Source organism: Lynx canadensis, chromosome C1 (genome assembly GCF_007474595.2).
Source record: "Lynx canadensis isolate LIC74 chromosome C1, mLynCan4.pri.v2, whole genome shotgun sequence".
NCBI classification, from domain to species: Eukaryota; Metazoa; Chordata; class Mammalia; order Carnivora; family Felidae; genus Lynx; species Lynx canadensis.
In genome coordinates this window covers 81,834,436-81,853,135 of record NC_044310.1, presented here as the reverse complement: position 1 = coordinate 81,853,135, position 18,700 = coordinate 81,834,436, and the positions used below count along the sequence as shown (strand labels likewise).

Genomic DNA, 18,700 nt, shown 5'->3' with positions numbered 1-18,700 from the left:
TAAAATTAGTTTTCAAAAAAATTCTTACAAAATAACAATTAGAACATATCACAAAACTGCAGTGTGATTTTAATTTTGTACAAAAATACATATTTACATAGAAAATAAGAGCAAAAATATTAACAGTGGTTACCTCTTGTAAATGATCAAAACTATCAGAGTCCATTCCATTATCTGATTTTTGAATCTTGTAACTCCCCTAACATTCAAAAAATATCTGGGGATACTTAAACAAAACCCAGTTATAACAAAATGCAAAACCACTGAAATAGATAAACGATGAAATCATTTAGTAAAAGGTGAATTCACATATTTCCACCACAAAACATTTCCTTTTTCCTTATCAAGCAAGAGTGCAGAAACAAAGATATATTAAAATAGTCAAAACAGAGCGAAGGAGAAGACACTAGCCACATTTATTTATTAAGGAGTGAATTTTACTCATATGCTTTTAGTGCAAAAATACACAATACCTGAAAAATGGATAATGAAAGTACAGAGGAAGACACAAGTTAATTATGCCAGTGCTTCATATTTTTTATGAGAAAAATGTTTTACTATTACTTAAAAAAAAATTTCATCAGGGCTATGAGGTTACAAGGAAAACAGTGATGAACTCCCTAGAAGAATCTTCATGACTTCTAACCTGTATTCCATCCAGAATCCAAACACACAGAGGCACATCTAACTATACCCAACTGAGCACACACACAAACTCCTTAAGAGTCCAAGGAACTGATTGTTATGGTCCTATGCTTGTCACTAGCTGGAATTTCTTGGTATTTTACCCTTAAATTGTTCAACGAGTTCCATGTGAATTTTTAAACTTCTCAAAAAAGAGACGTCATCTGCTTTGGTTATTTTAAGGATTAAATAATGTGACTGTACAGTGCGCCTAGTAGAATGCCTAGGACCTAGAAGCTATTCGATAAATGTTGATGTTTTCTCTTCTGTAAAAATCATATCATTTCTATCAGTAAAGAATTGAAGAATCTACAGTAAGGATTATAATCAAAGATCATGTATCACTCATTGTCTCACTGTTGCCTTTACCTTTAAAATGGTACATTACGAAATAATCAACTTAAGAAGCCAAGTTAAGGGAGTAAAGGCTTAAAGTAGGCCCACACTGTGATAGAGATTCTGTCAGAAAAAAATATTACCAACCTTAAGACTCTGTTAAAGTCATGATAGACAGTTAGGGCTTGTGCTAGATGTGTTAGAACATTAGAATAAAGGGTCAGTTTGGTCTGAATTCACCAGAATTAATTTCAAATGTCAACTGCTTCTCTTGTGCATTAGGGTGTCTCTGTTCACAGATGTATCACTTATACTGCACTTTCAATGGAAAACACCATTGTTACATATCCACAATAAATATAAATCTATTTATAAGAATTACTTCATTATAATATGCTTTTTCTGACTGAGGGACACAAACTAAACTGTAAGAGCTAGTTTTTAACTCCTCAATCTTGGGTTCCATACGGACACACTCTGATTTAAAGAAAATCTTACAAATATCAAATGTTAAGAATTTCTGAAACACAGCAAATAAAACTAAAATTTCATCCTAAGTTATAAATCACTCATTTTACTTACAAAGTAACATTTTCCCTTATTCTTCATTCCCTATTATCTTCATCTTTACTCCATCAACTAGTTGTTGCAAATTTTTGCGGTTTTTTTTTATGGGAGGTGACTCAAATCCATTGTAGAACAAGGTGAAATATAAATGATTGAGACAAAATGTGAATACCAGAATAAATTTTCATAGCGAATTCTTTGTTTAAATTGTTTTTTAAGAGACAGATTATAATATCATTGAAAAAACCCATATGACTAATCCCATTACATGTTTCACCTGTTCACTTTTCACCGTTTCTGTGCAGTGCTAAATTAAAGCAATCAGAATTGCTAAAGACTAAAGAATATGCACAAAGACTCTAGACATAGACCAAGACAGTGTGTAATCAAGTTTAACGTGTAAATAACTCAACAGTATTTCTTTATTAGAGCTCTTCTTTTATTTTGACAGAGAAACTGAGGATGATGAAAGGAATATAGCTGATAGAACTGTAATTAACACTTTAAGCTTTTCTCCCAACAGCATTCATATACATCATAAAAAAAAAATAATAACCTAACACAATTTCTTAAATTCCAAAATGGAGGATTATACTTACTGTAGTTTTAATAGGCACTTTCCCATTTGGCAAAATGGGAGAAAAGTGGTATAGACAATAAAAATCATACCTAAGAGAGAGGTCTCCTTGGCAAATGCTGCAGCAATAGCTGGGTCCAATGCAGGTTGTCCATCCCCAGATGGAAGATCAGGTCGAGTATAATCCCTACTTTTATCATTGTTGTATTTTACATTCAAATTCACAAGTTTGGAAAAATCAATCCTTAGTGTACAGCAAGCATTATAAATATTCTGACCATCTAGGGCCTGTAAAAGTGAATAAAGTATATCAGCAGTCTTAAGGAATGAAAATTAGTAAGAAATAGGATTTCGACAATAAAACCCAATATTGAAGACCTGCACATAAAAGCCACCAGGAAAGGGACCAAGTATCATGCATCATTCTTCGTTATCCCAGCTGTACATTATTTGTTTCCACAAATACTATCTTCTTTAAATAGAAAGTGCTACTTAAATCTAAAATACAACCAGTTGAACACATTTGCTAATGCTTTTAATTCAAAATATCTGCAAATAATTTAAAAAAATAAACAAGGATGACATTCCTGTCAAAGTCATACCATAATAGTCTGCATAATACTTTAATTTTATTATACACATTTTTTGCTGGATGGCAGTACTTAGAAGAATTGTTAGAATTTTGTAAGGTAACTTTTGTTTGATGACACATTTTATGAAGTGCCTCAAGCCAAGTAAGTATCACTATACGGCATAATAGCAAGTCCCATAAAACGGGGCAAAAACTATTATTTCCGTAACTTGAGGTGTTCAACCTGAATCAAAATAACTTGAATTAGAAAATCCAACATCATCCCAGGAAAGCTCTGGAATAGAAGAGTACAGGCTCTAGAGCTGAAAGTCTACATTCAATTACGTCATACTGAGCAAGTTACTTAACCTCTCTGAGTATCAGGATCTTTCTTAATATGGAAAACAAAGATGATAATGGCTGCCATGATCCTCATTACTTTGAGGATTAAACAAAAGATCACATATGTGTAAGTATAATGTGAGTTATAAAAGACCATGCTGCTGTTATGATTATTATGGTTTTTTTTTCCTGCTCCTATAAAATCACAATTGCTACTCCAGCTGGATGTAAGCCTAGAAGAAACTAAAGAACAAGGGAATATATTAATTTTTCATTAGAAGAACAAACATTTACTGTATAAAACAATAGTTCAGAAATGAAGAATGTTTAGCTAAATCACCATGAAAATGAAACAAGTTCTTCTGATAATAGATCAATAGATTAAGCCTGATGTTTACATAGACCAAGATCCATTATATGTATACATCTAGAACTACAGTACTTTAGTAGTAGACCAGCATTTTTTTTCTTTTTTTTTTTTTTTGCAGACTTTTGAAGACTGGACTGAAATATATATGAACCTTGGGACAAATTCAAGAGATTGTTGAATTTTTCCAACACTCACTAATGCTCCACTGTTAATCTGTTTTTTATATAGCCTTCATTGTCTTAATAAGCATAAAAATGTAGCAACTGAGGGGCGCCTGGGTGACTCAGTCCATTGAGTGCCTGACTTCGGCTCAGGTCATGATCTCATAGTTCATGAGTTCAAGCCCCATGTTGGGCTCTGTGCTGACAGCTCAGAGCTTGGAGCCTGCTTCAAATTCTGTGTCTCTCGCTCTCTCCCTGCCCCTCCCCTGCTCACACTCTGTCTTCCTCAAAAATAAATAAACATTAAAAAAAACTTTTTTAAAAATGTGGCAACTGAACTACAAAGTTTAGAACCAATTCATTTTGTAGTATACTGAGATATACAAGGATGACTGCAAAACAGGAAGAGATCTGTAGCACAGCAGGTGATGTTCCCTGCAAGTGCTAGGAGAGTTGTGACACAGTATGAAAGTTCTAATACCTACAATGTGCTATACACCGTGCTATGTTCTAGGAACAAAGCAGAAGAGCCACCCACTCTTATATAACTTATAGGAAAACAAAATATAGACATCTCACAAGTAATTACAAATTTGATGTGTGGTAGTGAGAATAAAGGAAGGGATGTGATGTAGCTGGAAGTTTACGGAAGACTTCTCAGAGACTTCTAAACCTGAAAGAGGAAGACAGGTAGAGGTGGACATAAAAAGACAAAGAGAAAGCAGTAGAAGCAAATGAAACATCAGGTTCTAAGCCTGAGAAATCAGAGAAAATACAGCATATGCAAGCTATTTTACAAAGTCCAATATAGTTGGGGTGCCTGGGTGGCTCAGTTACTTGAGTGTCCAACTCTTCATTTCAGCTTGGGTCATGATCCCAGGGTTGTGGAAATGAGTCCTGTGTTGAGCTCTGTGCTGAGCATGGAGCCTGCTTAGGATTCTCTGTCTCCTCCTCCTCCTTCTCTGTCCCACTCCCCCACCTACGCACTCTCTCTAAAATAAATAAAAGGAAAAACTTTAAAAAAAATTCCAATTTAGTTAAAAGAGGAGAGATGAGATTGGAAAGACAAACACTGAGGATTGCTTTAAAGTTCTGTAAGCCATGTTAAGGGCTGAGAAGTTTATACTAAGGACAAAAGCCAGTCACTGAAGGGCACTGAGAATGGAAGTAATAGGACTTTATGTTGAATCATCCTCAGTGCTCGGGAGAAAAATAAGTGTAGGGAAAGAACTCAAAGTGGTGAGGTGAGTCAGAGGCCTTCTGGGATTCTTGGACTAGCTGTCCAAATCACTCTGCATGAAAAGGAGTGTGTCAGAATCTGTATTAACAGCGCACTAAACACACTACTAGAAGTATGCTGACTTGTATTTTGGCAAACGCTCCTGGTACCATCAGAGACCAGCACTTTGAATAACACCTGGTTTAGACGAGGGTGGTGTGCAAGAGAGCTGGGAGACAAAAGGATAGATTCAACAGAAATTTAGGATGAGAATAAGATTTGATGGTAGGATGAAAGGGAGAGGAATAAAAGACATGTTTTCTGGCTTGTTACTGACATGGAATTCGATACCCTGAGCTTTTTACTGACACAGGTGAGGAAGGGTTTAGTTTTTTTGGGGGGGGGGGCGGGAAGAAAGTCTGAGTGGGTAGGGGACAGGAGCTGAACTGATCACACTAAGTCTGAAGGTGCTTAATGGTCCACTAAGTTCCTAGTCTGGGTCTCTCAGAAGAGATCTGAGCTAGAAAGAGCCACGTGGGCAAGTCAGAGTCATGAAGGTATAATTGAGCTATGGGAACAGGTGAAGTCCTCCAGGCAGAAAGAAAGGAAAGGATATGATGAGACAGAGAGGTGGAACATAGCTAGGCAAGAAGTGTTGAGACCAGGAGAAGAGAAGATTTTAAGAAAGAGAATGGCTCACGCTGTATCAAAGGTACCTAGAGGGTAAGGACTGAATAAGGCTGGTGAGATTTACCTACTGTAGTGATCCTGGGGACACTGGGAAGAATAATTTGAGTAAATCGGGGCTAAAACCAAATTATAGTAGGTGAGGAAATAAAAAGGGAAAAAGTATACACAGCAAACAAAGAGAGCTTATTTAGTAGGTCTGGCTATAAATGAAAAGGGAGAAGAAAGGGTGATACATATGTGGAGTTCAGGGTAAATTCACTCAAATGAGAGAAATTTAATGATGCTTGTGACACTGGTGACAAGTAGCCAACACAGAGAAAATGTAAGAGAAAGAGGGGATGAACGATAGTGCAAAAGTCTCTTGAAGGGGAGAAGAAGACAGGATCTGGTGTTTACTTGTCCTAAAGTTATCTATGCCTTTTATTAGAAGAGAAGGATAGGTGTGGTATAAGTGGATTTTGTGAGAAAAGCTGATGGGAGTTTCCATCTGATACTTTCTATTTTTTCTGAGAAATAGTAGGCAAGCTCATAAGGAGGAGTGAAGAGAGTTGGTAGACTAATTTTCTGATACAGTCTTTGTGAAAAATGGGACAGCATGCTGGAGAAATGTGGTGACATTTGTCAAGCAGAATAGAGGGCCTATTTGTAATTAATGCTGATAAACTTCAACTGGTATCAACTGCTAGATTACAGGATATTCTCTAGGTACACCCAACAGTCTGGATACAGGCATGAAGAAAGATTACTAGAGTCATCAAAAGTATATGTTTTAACAAGGAATCTGGATTACAAGATAATGGCGCAAGCAAGTTCGGGAAACGACCTCTTTTTTCCTTCTCTAATAAGTGAAACAATGTTCAGTTCAGATACCAGAATAGTTAAATAATGAATATTAAATAATTACCTAATAATTCCCTCGGAATTACAACTGTAGATCTTTGTAGAGAAGACATGATTGAGTGTAACCCTCACAAATACTTGATGCTTATTATCCTACACAGACAACTGGTTAAACCTCAAATATCTGATAACATAATTAAAGTAGAATCTTTTGTTCTCATTACTATAGATTACCTCAGACAAAACACATAAACTACTTTCCCCATTGGATTATACCCCAAATGCAGTGTAATTTCAAATTAAATTCCATTCCATTGCCTTCTACCAAATACTCTCCCCTCTCCATCAGAAGGGATGACAAAAAATATTCCACATTAAGAAAAACATGCACTATATTTAAATATTTGGAAGCTGTGAAAAGTGCCATAAACATCCTGGCTTCTAGACCATCTGCTACTGATCAAACCTCATACCACATGGATTTTGGTTACTCTTTAAATATAAAATATCTCCAAAGTTAGAGGTCAGGGACATGTAAAGACAAATCAATATGTTTGGAAAAAAGAATCCCAAGTGTTAATGTATGCCTGAAAAGGAAAATATAATAAGATTAGATCATGTAACTTAAGAACAAGTGAGTAGCAACATAATGGAGAAAATCTGATTGAAAATATGTCTACCTTACATATAGTGAACATTGTAAGTAATTTACCTCTTTAAATATTAGCACCCCTTGTAACACAAGAATAATTCCTGTTCTGTGGACTACATATTAGGAAAAAAAACGAGATAACAGCACTTGGTAAACATTTCAATTATGCCAATATAAACGGTATAGCAAAAATATCTGAAGCTATTTTGCTCCCAAATGACATGCTGAAGTTGGAAACACAATGAAACAATCAAAAATGGTCTGGGTTCAATACAATCTATCTTGATCTAGAGGAAGCACTGAAGTATTACAGACCATAATTATTTGAAAGGATGAGTAAAAGGGAAAAAAAAAGAGGTAAGACAGAAGGTAAAGGAAGAGAAGACAGCTGATGTAATGGTTTAATAATGAATATTTAATCGTTTAACAACAGAATAATATCACAATGAGATAACACGGCACAAGACTTTAAAGAGCTAGAGCAAAGGTAGATTTAAATACGATACACAAATAGAAGATTAAGGCAGTTGGTAGCAAAGATATGATATGCAGTTTTCAATAGTGGTCATGATATGGGAAGATATTTTACTTCTTTTAGTAGTTTCTTATCCTCCATACATAACAACAAAAAAAACGTAAATGATGTGAATAAAAAGCAGATCAGGAATCTATTCAAAAAAGCAGTCTTAAAAAAAAAGGCTTTAAAGAGAGTATTAAATATACTGTAGTCTTAAATACACTGAGAGCTTATCATAATATCTGAACCACATGTGTGATAATTATTTCAGCCCAAGTGTCTTGATAGCTAAATTAATTACTCTGAAACTCCCACTGGAAAACACTCAAAATCTTTACTGGTGTTCATGCACAATATATCCTGCCATATCCTCAGGAGCATAAAACTTTGGACCTAAGTCAAAAATGGACAGTAATAGAAATCAATATTATAGATAACTATAGATAGAACTATCCTTAGAAATAAACATTTCTATCACAAATACTAAGCTTTTCTAATTGTATCTAAATGACACCAATTTGTGCCATCTACAATGCTACATGGTATTGCCAAGTTATGTCCGTATTAGTAACATCAGCAATATATGTGTTTATGTGTACCCACCATTGAAAAAGATCACTATCTATAAAAAAAAAAAAAAAAAAAAAAAAAAAAAAGCAAGCTCCAGACTTACTAGTTTTGCTTGTTGAGCATTTACTGGATCACCATACTGGAGAAGAGCCTGAAACTGGTTATTTTTTGTAAATGTGATGATCTTTAATACAGCACCAAACTTTGAAAATATCTGTTAAAAAATTAAAATCAAAATATTATTTATCTACTGTTATCTTTATTTCTCCAATTTATAGGTAAACACGAAAATTAAGTTAAACTTACTTGGTGAAGAACATCAAGTGTTACAGGGTAGTACATGTTGTCAATAATTATTCTAAGCACTGGACTCTGGGCTGGAGTCACTGCACTCTCACTAACTGTGGTGCCACTAAGAGGCGTATTTGCTGTCTGGACAGCTGTCACAGCTTGAAGAACTGCTTGAGCACGCTGAAAATTAAAAGATAAGCACTTTAGAAACACACTCCGTATTTTCATTTAAACTTTGCTACATGTTACACTATTAGTTCATTTTTTTCTACAACACACACAGATTAAACAAAATTTAACAATCATTCAATAAATACTTTGGAGCTCCTACCATGAGCCAGGTATTATGGGTTTATAATTCAAGTATCCTACTGGTATTTACTTCAAAACAATTATCTAAGGTTTGGGACCTAGATAATTGAACAAACGAAGAAAGGCAACGTAATTTATTTTCAAAAGAACAAAATATAGTATGGCAGATTCATAACATCAGAAAATGTTTTAAACAGAAACTTTTAGAGAATAAAACTTCAACTTAACATTATTCACTCCGTAAAAAGGTACTCAGTAAACCTCAGCAAGGGGATTACCAGATTATCCAAAAGAACGCCTGTAAAGTTTATTATTTCTAATACAATCTTAAAGGAGGAATATTCAGGACATATATTAAGTCTTTTTCATAGTAGCATAACTTCTAAAATACTACTAATTAAACCAGACAAATCAATGACACTTAAGACACATCTTAATTTCTGAGATTTTAAAATGTGAAAAAATATACATACTAGAGTATTACTACTATGATAGATTCACCAGTAAGGAAATAGTATTTCTACCTATCTGGGGTCAAAAAACCTATATAAAGGCAAATAATTGTTAAGTAACAACAACTAGTACTACATTGTTTTACAGTTTGAAAACTGTACTGGCAGATGAATAGGAATATAAACTGAGCATGATAAATGAAAAGGAAGGCGAACACAAAAGATAGGAGAATACACAAAACTGGTAACTTTGAAAGCACATATACTATGGTAGAAATAATTTTGCAATCCGTGTGTCAAATCAACACAATATATACCTTAAACTTACACAATATATCAATTTTTATCTCAACAAAGCTGGAAACAAAAAAAAAAGTCATTTCATTGACATGTCCCATAACCAGGAGATCACGCAGTTTGGAATTCAGAGACCACATGCCCATCTGGTCAAACCTCATTATTTAAATGCTAATTAAACAATAATATGACCTACAGATCTATATATTGGCTGAGGTGACTTGAAGTATTTTAAGTAGTGTACTGCAATATTACTTCCTTCACTAGTGAAGCATGTCCTTACATATATTTATGTTATTGCAAGCATGGAAATATCACAACTTAGGAAAATACTAACATCTCCTACTTCAAATAATGGAATGTCTTTTTAAAATAGGAATCACGGGGCGCCTGGGTGGCGCAGTCGGTTAAGCGTCCGACTTCAGCCAGGTCACGATCTCGCGGTCCGGGAGTTCGAGCCCCGCATCGGGCTCTGGGCTGATGGCTCGGAGCCTGGAGCCTGCTTCCGATTCTGTGTCTCCCTCTCTCTCTGCCCCTCCCCCGTTCATGCTCTGTCTCTCTCTGTCCCAAAAAAATAAATAAACGTTGAAAAAAAAAAAAAATAAAAATAAAATAAAATAGGAATCACATGATATACTATCCAAATGGAACAAAAGGTTAAAAGTTTCCTCTGCAACCCTGTCACCCTGTATCCTTTCTCATACCCATTCCATACCGATATTATCATGGGTACCCTTCCATATATCACCTAGGTGTGTGTGTGCGATATGTCTATTACATACCTTTCCCCCCAGTACTATTCACTTTTCTCCATCTTCTCTTTTTATTTTTATTTTTTTTTTTAATTTTTTTTTTTCAACATTTATTTATTTTTGGGACAGAGAGAGACAGAACATGAACGGGGGAGGGGCAGAGAGAGAGGGAGACACAGAATCGGAAACAGGCTCCAGGCTCTGAGCCATCAGCCCAGAGCCTGACGCGGGGCTCGAACTCACGCACTGCGAGATCGTGACCTGGCTGAAGTCGGACGCTTCACCGACTGCGCCACCCAGGCGCCCCCATCTTCTCTTTTTAGCTTAACAATTAGGTTTTCTACTAGCATTAACAAATAAGTTTCCATATTTTTTTTAACTGATGAAACAGAGTTGGCTTGCCAACAAAGATTTTAACTGAACTTAGTGAACTATTACATATACATATAAAAGGACACAGATCCTAAGAGTATACAGCTCAATAAAACATCACAAATTGGACATATCTGTAAAACGACTAGATAAAAATAGAGCATTGTCAAAACCCTAGAGGCCACATTCATGCTTTCTCCCAGTTATATAAAATGGCATCATATGTGTTCTACTTTGGTCTGGCTTCTTTCACTAAACATTATTTTTATGATATACATCCATGTTTTGCAAGTATAAGTAGCTTAATCATTCTTTTTGTATTCTAAGAAATTCCAACAAATGAATATGCCACAACATATTCTGCTGCTGAACATGTAGATGATTTCTAGTTTGGGACTATTATGTATTAGTGTTCCATGAACTTTCTCATACATATCTTCTGATGCACATATTACATATTTTCTCAGGTATGTAACTAGGATAGATTTACTAAGACAAAGATTATGTATATGCTCAGCTTTACTACATATTTCAAGTTTTTAAACATAAGTCTACTAATTTACATTCTTAGCATGTATATATGAAAGTTCCAGCTTCCCAACCTTGTTACCAACATCTGGCATTACCCATCTTAATCATAGACAATCTGACACAGTACATGGTAGTAGCTCAATGTGGTTTTAATTTATGTCAAACTTTTTTTTTTTTTTTTTTTTTTATTGAGAGAGAGAGAGAAAGAGAGAAAGAGCGTACACATTCACATGCTAGCAGGGAAGGGGCAGAGAGAGAGGGCGAGAATCTCAAGCAGGCTCTCCACTGGCAGTGCAAAGCCCAACATGGGGCTCAAACTCCTGAACTGTGAAATCAGATCCTAAGCCAAAACCAAGAGTTGGATGCTTAACTGACTGAGCCACCCAGGCGCCGGTGTCAAAGTTTCTTAATGCAAACCTCACCCACACTGTGGATCAAAAGATGGCTTTCTAGAGGAAACTAAAGGGAGACCTGAAGATGTCTACCAACCGGCCATGTGAAGTGTGGGTTGGAAAAGTGGCACAAGGGTAGGCAGGCCTATTAATATTCCAGGCAAGAGTGACATCACAGAAACATAGTGGCCTCAAAAGACTGGAAATAAGAGAAAGCATGCCAGGTTGGAGGATTTACAATTACTTTTGGGTAGAAGCACAGGGAAACATACAGCCCTAAGACAGAAATAGTAACCATCTCTTCTGAAGGGCTTTATCCTGAGCATGAAAAGGATATGGCTGCAGGAGAGTAACTAAATCAGATTTGTCTGTTTTACAAAGGTATACACATACTTAGGGGCACCTGGGCAGCTCAGCTGGTTAAATACCTGACTCTTGACTTCGTCTCAGGTCATGATCTCACAGTTCATGACTTCGAGCACCACATGGAGCTCTGCACTGCCAGTGTGGAGCCTGGTTGGGATATATATTCATTCATTCATTCATTCATTCTCTCTCTCTCTCTCTCTCTCTCTCTCCCCTCCCTCTCTCTCTGTCCCTCCCCTACTTGCACACACTCTCTCCCACTCTCAAAATAAATAAACCAACTATTGAAAAAAAGTTATAAATATATATATTTAGAGAGACGGGGTGGGGGGAAAGAGACTAATAGGAAGGGGAGAGGGGGAAGTGTAGGGGAAGGGGAGAGGAAGTAGGGAGGGAGAAAGAATTCAAGAGGGGAAAGCAAAAAAGCAGATCAATAAGAGAGCTGTTATCACAGTACAGCCAAAAGGTAACTGTGTCTGAGCTACTAAAGTAGCAAGAAAGATGATGAAAACTAGGCAGATATTAACAAGAGTGAACTGGTAAGACTTGGTACTTTGAGGAAGGATCATGGAAGAATTCAAGGTTGACTCATATTTATTGGACTCTCTTCGATTTATGAAAGCCCAGAAAAATGCATATAAATGAGGTGATGGGCGGGGCGTCTGGGTGGCGCAGTCGGTTAAGCGTCCGACTTCAGCCAGGTCACAATCTCACGGTCCGTGAGTTCGAGCCCCGCGTCGGGCTCTGGGCTGATGGCTCAGAGCCTGGAGCCTGTTTCCGATTCTGTGTCTCCCTCTCTCTCTGCCCCTCCCCTGTTCATGCTCTGTCTCTCTCTGTCCCAAAAATAAATAAACGTTGAAAAAAAAAAATTTAAAAAAAAAAAATAAAAAATAAATGAGGTGATGGGGATTAAAGAGTACCCTTATCATGATAAGCACTGAGTAACATACAGAATTGCTGAATCACTATATTGTACACCTAAAACTAATTAACACTGTGTTACCTACACTGGAATTAAAATTAAAAATAAAAATGCCTATAAATTAATACCACATGGAATAAACCCAAACACTGAATAGAGAGAATGTCCTCATTAGCACAGAATACTTTTACCAAAATTCCTGGAATGCAGAAAATAAATGGAAACAAATGGGAACAAAGAAAGCTTAGTGAACACAGAACAAACAGGGTTTGCACTGTTAACCGCCACATTATGTCAGATTAGAAACTGGCAGAGTCCTAGGACGAAAATCAAAGGGTTAATGGAAAGTCTGCGTAATGAACAAATTCCTCTTTCTCCCATTTCCTCATCATCTCTCTCCCTTATCATTAAAAAAAAAAAAAAAAAAAAAATCCTCCCTTAAAAGAAAGAAATTCTAAAGAGAGTTTTACAGGCCCAGAGTAAGGACCTCTTTGGTATTTATGGGATCCCAGCTCAGTGTCCAAACTCCTTATTTTACTCCAGAGGAAAGCATACCAGTCCAATAAAACCTAATTGTCCATTCTAAAATATATAAACACAACTGGGGGGAGGAAGACAGACAGATGGACAGAAGATAAACATAACAGCTAACACTGAAAGAATGAGATAATTTAGATAGAGTGAGGTATTTTTAAAAATACTATTAATTAGTAGTATCCTTAAAGAATTGTGAAATCACAAAACACTGACCAATTGTAACCTAAAAAGGATTATCAAAAAGGATTAAAGGGCTTCTGAAAATTAAAAATACGGCTGCAAAAACAATTGTTTTGTTTTGTTTTCCCAACACAAGCAACTGTTGCATTGATTGTTCCCTATGTCTGGAATAGTCCAGGCCAGAATAAGTGTATTTATTTCCAAATCACTTTAAAGTTTGTTACTGAAATGTCACCTGTTCATGGGGTTTTCACTAAGTATTCTATTTAAAATTATAAATCCCCTTCCCTTACATGCATTTGTCTATAGATGCCTTATCTTTTTTCATGTTCCCTGCAATGGAATCTTTTAAAATGAGAATGCATTCACAAATTACTAAAAATACTAATATATAAATAAAATTGAAATACTGAATGCCATTTTAAATTCTGAGTAAAATAAATATAGAATATCTTCCTTTGGCATATTTCCTCATGATAAATTCCTAGAAGTACAATTTCTGGTTCAAAAGGAATGAAAATTATTACCAAATTAAAACAAAACCCAGCTGAAAAATCAGCCTTGTCTTTAGACAAAAAATTTTAAATATTTATTTATCAACTATCAAAATGATCTGGAAAGGTCAGTTTTTATGAAGGTTAAAATATATGAGGAATTATTTTCCATTACATTTTCAGTAAGACAAACAGCCAGATAGTTTATATTTTACTGAAACATAAAACATATAATTAGCTAAAAACTGTATTAAAAGAGCTAAAAGACCGTTCCTTAAATGCTATGTTTTTAGGTCTAAAATCATTCCTATACTATTTAAAAAATATATACATATTAATTTTAAATAATTGGTATCTGCTACATCACACTTAAAAAAATTCAATATATTCATATATTCTCAATTCTTACATTCCCAAACACCCCCACTCCCACCAGAAAACCATTCACACATCTTCAATAAAAATATTTCCATAAGACCTATAGGTCTTAAGTTTCTTATAGAAATATTTTTATTTCTAACATTTTTATTTCTAATTTTAGTTATTAATAACTAAAGGTATTAAACATACCTTAAAACTCTAAGCAACAGACCTATACAGTTTACGCTAATAGTAAGCCCAATCTCATGTACAGTTTCTATACAAAAATTTGAACTTGCAACATGAAAATGAACATTTTGACTAGAACCTTAAAGCTTTGAAAAAATATTATTTACTTCATCAAGTACCAATTTAAAACATGCACATAATAGACTTCACATACATTTTGTAAATTAACATATTTAATACTTAGGGACATACTGCAAGAAAATGTCTTTAACAAGAAAATGCCCATAGCTTCTGAATGGTTAAAAATTTTTACTTTCTGTTAATATGTTTCAGACTCTTAATATGTCCTAGGCCATTTTATTTGTGTACCTACACATACTCACTTGGTTTAATGTATTATCTGTTTTTAGTTCTTTGTGATTGGAGTACTGGATATAAATTGGTTGGTTACGGAGATGAGGTGTCACAGCAGAATAGTAATTAACCATAGTAATAGCGGCTTCCTCTGTTGCTAGTTCCAAAAATGCCTGAAAATTTAAATAGCAAATATTTTAATACCATGAATTATATTCAAATAAACGTAAGTATCTGTGTAATATATTCAGTTAATGAGAAAAATCAGTACAAGACTATAACCTTCCCAGTTACATTTAGATGTTCAGTAAGTTATCCTTACTTATCCTTATTTTCCATATACCACAAATATAGTCCCCCAACAAAAGCTAAAGAAAATAAAATCTAAACGTTTTCTAACATCAGAATTTTACCACTCTTAGAGACATAAGAAATCTCAGTCATTTTTAAAGCAGTATAACTCAAGAGAGAAAGAAAAAAATTAAGAATTAAATATCAGATTAGTGACATTCATTATATTTAAGAGCATGTTAAATTTCATAAGTTCTTCTAAATGATATCATTAGAAATTTTAAAGCAAAATTTTAATATGCCAGGGCACCTCTGCAACAGATACATTTATTAAATGAAGAGTTATCTAGGATTAATGACTATTTTCTTCTAATGCTATCAGATAAACACTTCCATGAGATAAACTTAAAGAAGATGCTACTAGTATCCACACTGTGTTCTGATATCAAAGCCACAATAAAAGAAATATTTCATTTGTATTTTCCACAATCTCATTATAACAACTGTTCAATTAGAGTCCAAAAGTGAATTCAAAAGGCGAAATTTAAAACTCATTCATTTTGGCTCCCTAGTATTAATTTCCCAAACACCATTACCAGGAAAAGTCAAGAACTTCTGTCATGCTCTTTTACAAAAGTTAGGACCTACTATATTCTACCCTTTTATTAGGAGATAGCTAATTCACACACACGGGATAGCTTGGGGCTTAACAGTTTTGTAAGTCTTGAAAGAAGCATACCTGATTTTTTCCTTTCAGCATAAGGATGTTGGTCACTTTACCAAAAGGTAAGCCTAAAGCAATAACTTCAGTTTCTGTCACTTCACCAGGTAACTTTCGAATATGAAGTACACGAGAAGGAGCACCATCCATTTTATCTTCTCCTTTAAATTTTTTACTATCATTACCATTGGCTGAAAGACATTTAAAAAAATAGTTTATTAATTTTCCCCATTTGTGTAAAAAAAAAGAAACCCCACAAAACAAAGTTTAAAAAAGAACTTAATTGAGCCCTGGGTCACATTGGGCTCTGTGCTTACAGCTCAGAGCCTGGAGCCTGCTTCGCTTTCTGTGTCTCCCTCTTTCTCCGCCCTTCCCCCGCTCATGATCTGTCTCTCTCTGTCTCAAAAATAAACATAAACATTAAAAAAAAATTTTTAAAGGAGCGCCTGGGTGGCTCCGTCCGTTGAGCATCCGACTTCAGTTCAGGTCATGATCTCACGGTTCGTGGGTTTGAGCCCCATGTCGGGCTCTGTGCTCAGAGCTCAGAGCCTTGGAGCCTGCTTTGGATTCTGTTCTCCCTCTCTCTCTCTCTCTACCCCTCCCCTGCTGTGTCTCTGTCTCTCAAAAATAAACATTTAAAAAAAAAATTTTTTTTAATTAAAAAACATAGCTGAGTATACCTGAATAATTTCTAAAAATTAAAAAACTGGGCTTTCAAAGGGAGAGAGAAAAATCACATCCACCAATTATTATCAAATAAAATTATGTTACCAATTAAGGTAACTACTGGGTAAATGTTTCTGAACAGAGTGTGTGTATGTATACACACACACACACACACACACACACGCACGTAAAGAGTAATAAATGACAAGCAAAAATTAAAATGCAATTTCAGAAAGAAATTTTCCAATGGCTAAAGAACACAATTATCTTACAATTTAATCATCTTATTACAGACTAACAGAAATACAAAAAGTGTGAAATATTGACTTAGCAAAAATTAGGGTGATAAGAAATTATTAATGGTTTAATTTGGAAAATATTGTACTCAAAAAGTGGAATCAAAGAAGGCAATGCTGTAAAAATAATCATGCAGTCAATCCACATGACAGCTTAACTACAATGAGTCTCTCCTAATTTACTAATATTATCACTTAATCCACCTAAGTATTTTGTCACTATCAACATCTATATAAAACACTCATGGACTTCATTAACTTACTGTTATTCTGACCTTTAAAATAAACTGATATATTTTTATCCAACAAATTAGTTACCTGCCTTTATTCCAAAGCCTCACCAAAAATAAAAGTCCTACTAAAGACACAAAATTGGTGATATTTTATGTAAAACTGTTTGAAGGACTTGCAATCTATCCAATATTCCACAAGAGTAGTTCCTAATTGTCTAAAGACTAAGGGATATTTCTGAAACTAACTAAAATGAAGGATCCTCAATCCACTGAGAAATATGTATACTCCACTTGTGTATAATTTTAGGTACTTCATGGTACTCCCCAAATCAACACTACCCATAAACATTATATGTGTGTGTTGTGTATGTATATATATTCAACAATATCTATAAAATTCTAAGATCAGCTTGATCTCTAAGTGGCTTTAAAATTCACTTACACACTGATTCTTTAAGAGTTACTGAGTATCAAAAAAAACCAGTTACTGAGTGTCAAGAACATGTTTAGCACTGTTTGAGGCTCTGGGAGATACAGCAGTGAACAAAATGATCAGTAAGATCCCCAATGCTCTCTTACAGTCTAGTAGGAGAGGTGGACTAACTTACATGAACAAAATATCTCTTATAGTGATTAACTGCTATGAATAAAGCAAAGCAAAATGTTGTTGATTAAAATGGACTTAGCAGAGAACTAGAAGAAGGTGGTGTGATAGTGACTTTATTGGATGATTAAAGAATATCTCTAGGAAATAATATGTGAACTCACTCGATAATTAACTTATTAAGTTAAATTTAAGTCATATTTTATGCTAAGAGCTTTACTGAAGTTTATATACACGAATGGCCAGCCAATGCCTTTAGAAATCCCCTTTGGATGGCTTTGTACAGAAGAGTAGTAGGCTCTGACCTCTGGATATATTACCATGAAAATCTTGCTGGCTAGCTCCTAATCACTCCAGAAATAAGAAAAACTAAAGGAAGCCCTCTATACTTCATAACTAAGGATGGTTTGTACATGCACAAGCATCTGAATATATTAGAAAGAAGAAAGAGGCTGAATTTTCTCTTTTGTGGCATTTTATTGAACAAAATCATGACTGGGTCTGTTAGCCGAAAATGTAAGTAAAGCAGGAATTTAAGGATACATGTATACTTTAAGACTTATAATTGGCATACAAACATATACTCTTATGTAAGACTACAGCCATTTCTTGGCAAAGCAAACGGAGTACAGAATCCTGATAGTTTGTGTTCTCATTTGTTCATTTGTTGGAATAACAAGAATGAATACTTCATAATCCAATCTAGAGCCCCAGGAGTTATAGGTTATGGTATCAGTAAATTTCAGTTTTTCCTAATTTAGTCTGTCCTTTTCTTTCTGGGGAAAAAAAAGCAAAAAAAAAAAAGTACATCACAATAAAGATACTATCTATTACTGCATACATAAAGGCTTCCCTTTTTAAATTATTTTTAGAATATGATCCTCAAAAGGTTAACAGCCTGCATTTTCTCATTATAAAGAAAATAGGATAGTTTATTGTTCTGGATTTGTGTAGGGTAATTCCTGGGCAGTGTGAATTGTGAACGTTAGTAA

General features: G+C 34.8%; 1 protein-coding gene across 4 annotated transcripts in view; it reads right to left on the bottom strand.

Moving 5' to 3' along the window:
• The window catches only part of PTBP2 (polypyrimidine tract binding protein 2), an 83,968-nt gene that overhangs the window by 23,240 nt on the left and 42,028 nt on the right, over positions 1 to 18,700 (bottom strand). For all 4 annotated transcript variants that reach the window (XM_030324326.1, XM_030324327.1, XM_030324328.1 and 1 more), the window contains exons 4-8: positions 15,928 to 16,100; positions 14,927 to 15,070; positions 8,403 to 8,567; positions 8,200 to 8,310; positions 2,257 to 2,452 (exon numbers count right to left, since the gene is read on the bottom strand). In XM_030324326.1, coding sequence (XP_030180186.1) covers positions 2,257 to 2,452; positions 8,200 to 8,310; positions 8,403 to 8,567; positions 14,927 to 15,070; positions 15,928 to 16,100 — 789 coding nt within the window. The remainder of the gene's footprint in view (positions 1 to 2,256; positions 2,453 to 8,199; positions 8,311 to 8,402; positions 8,568 to 14,926; positions 15,071 to 15,927; positions 16,101 to 18,700) is intronic.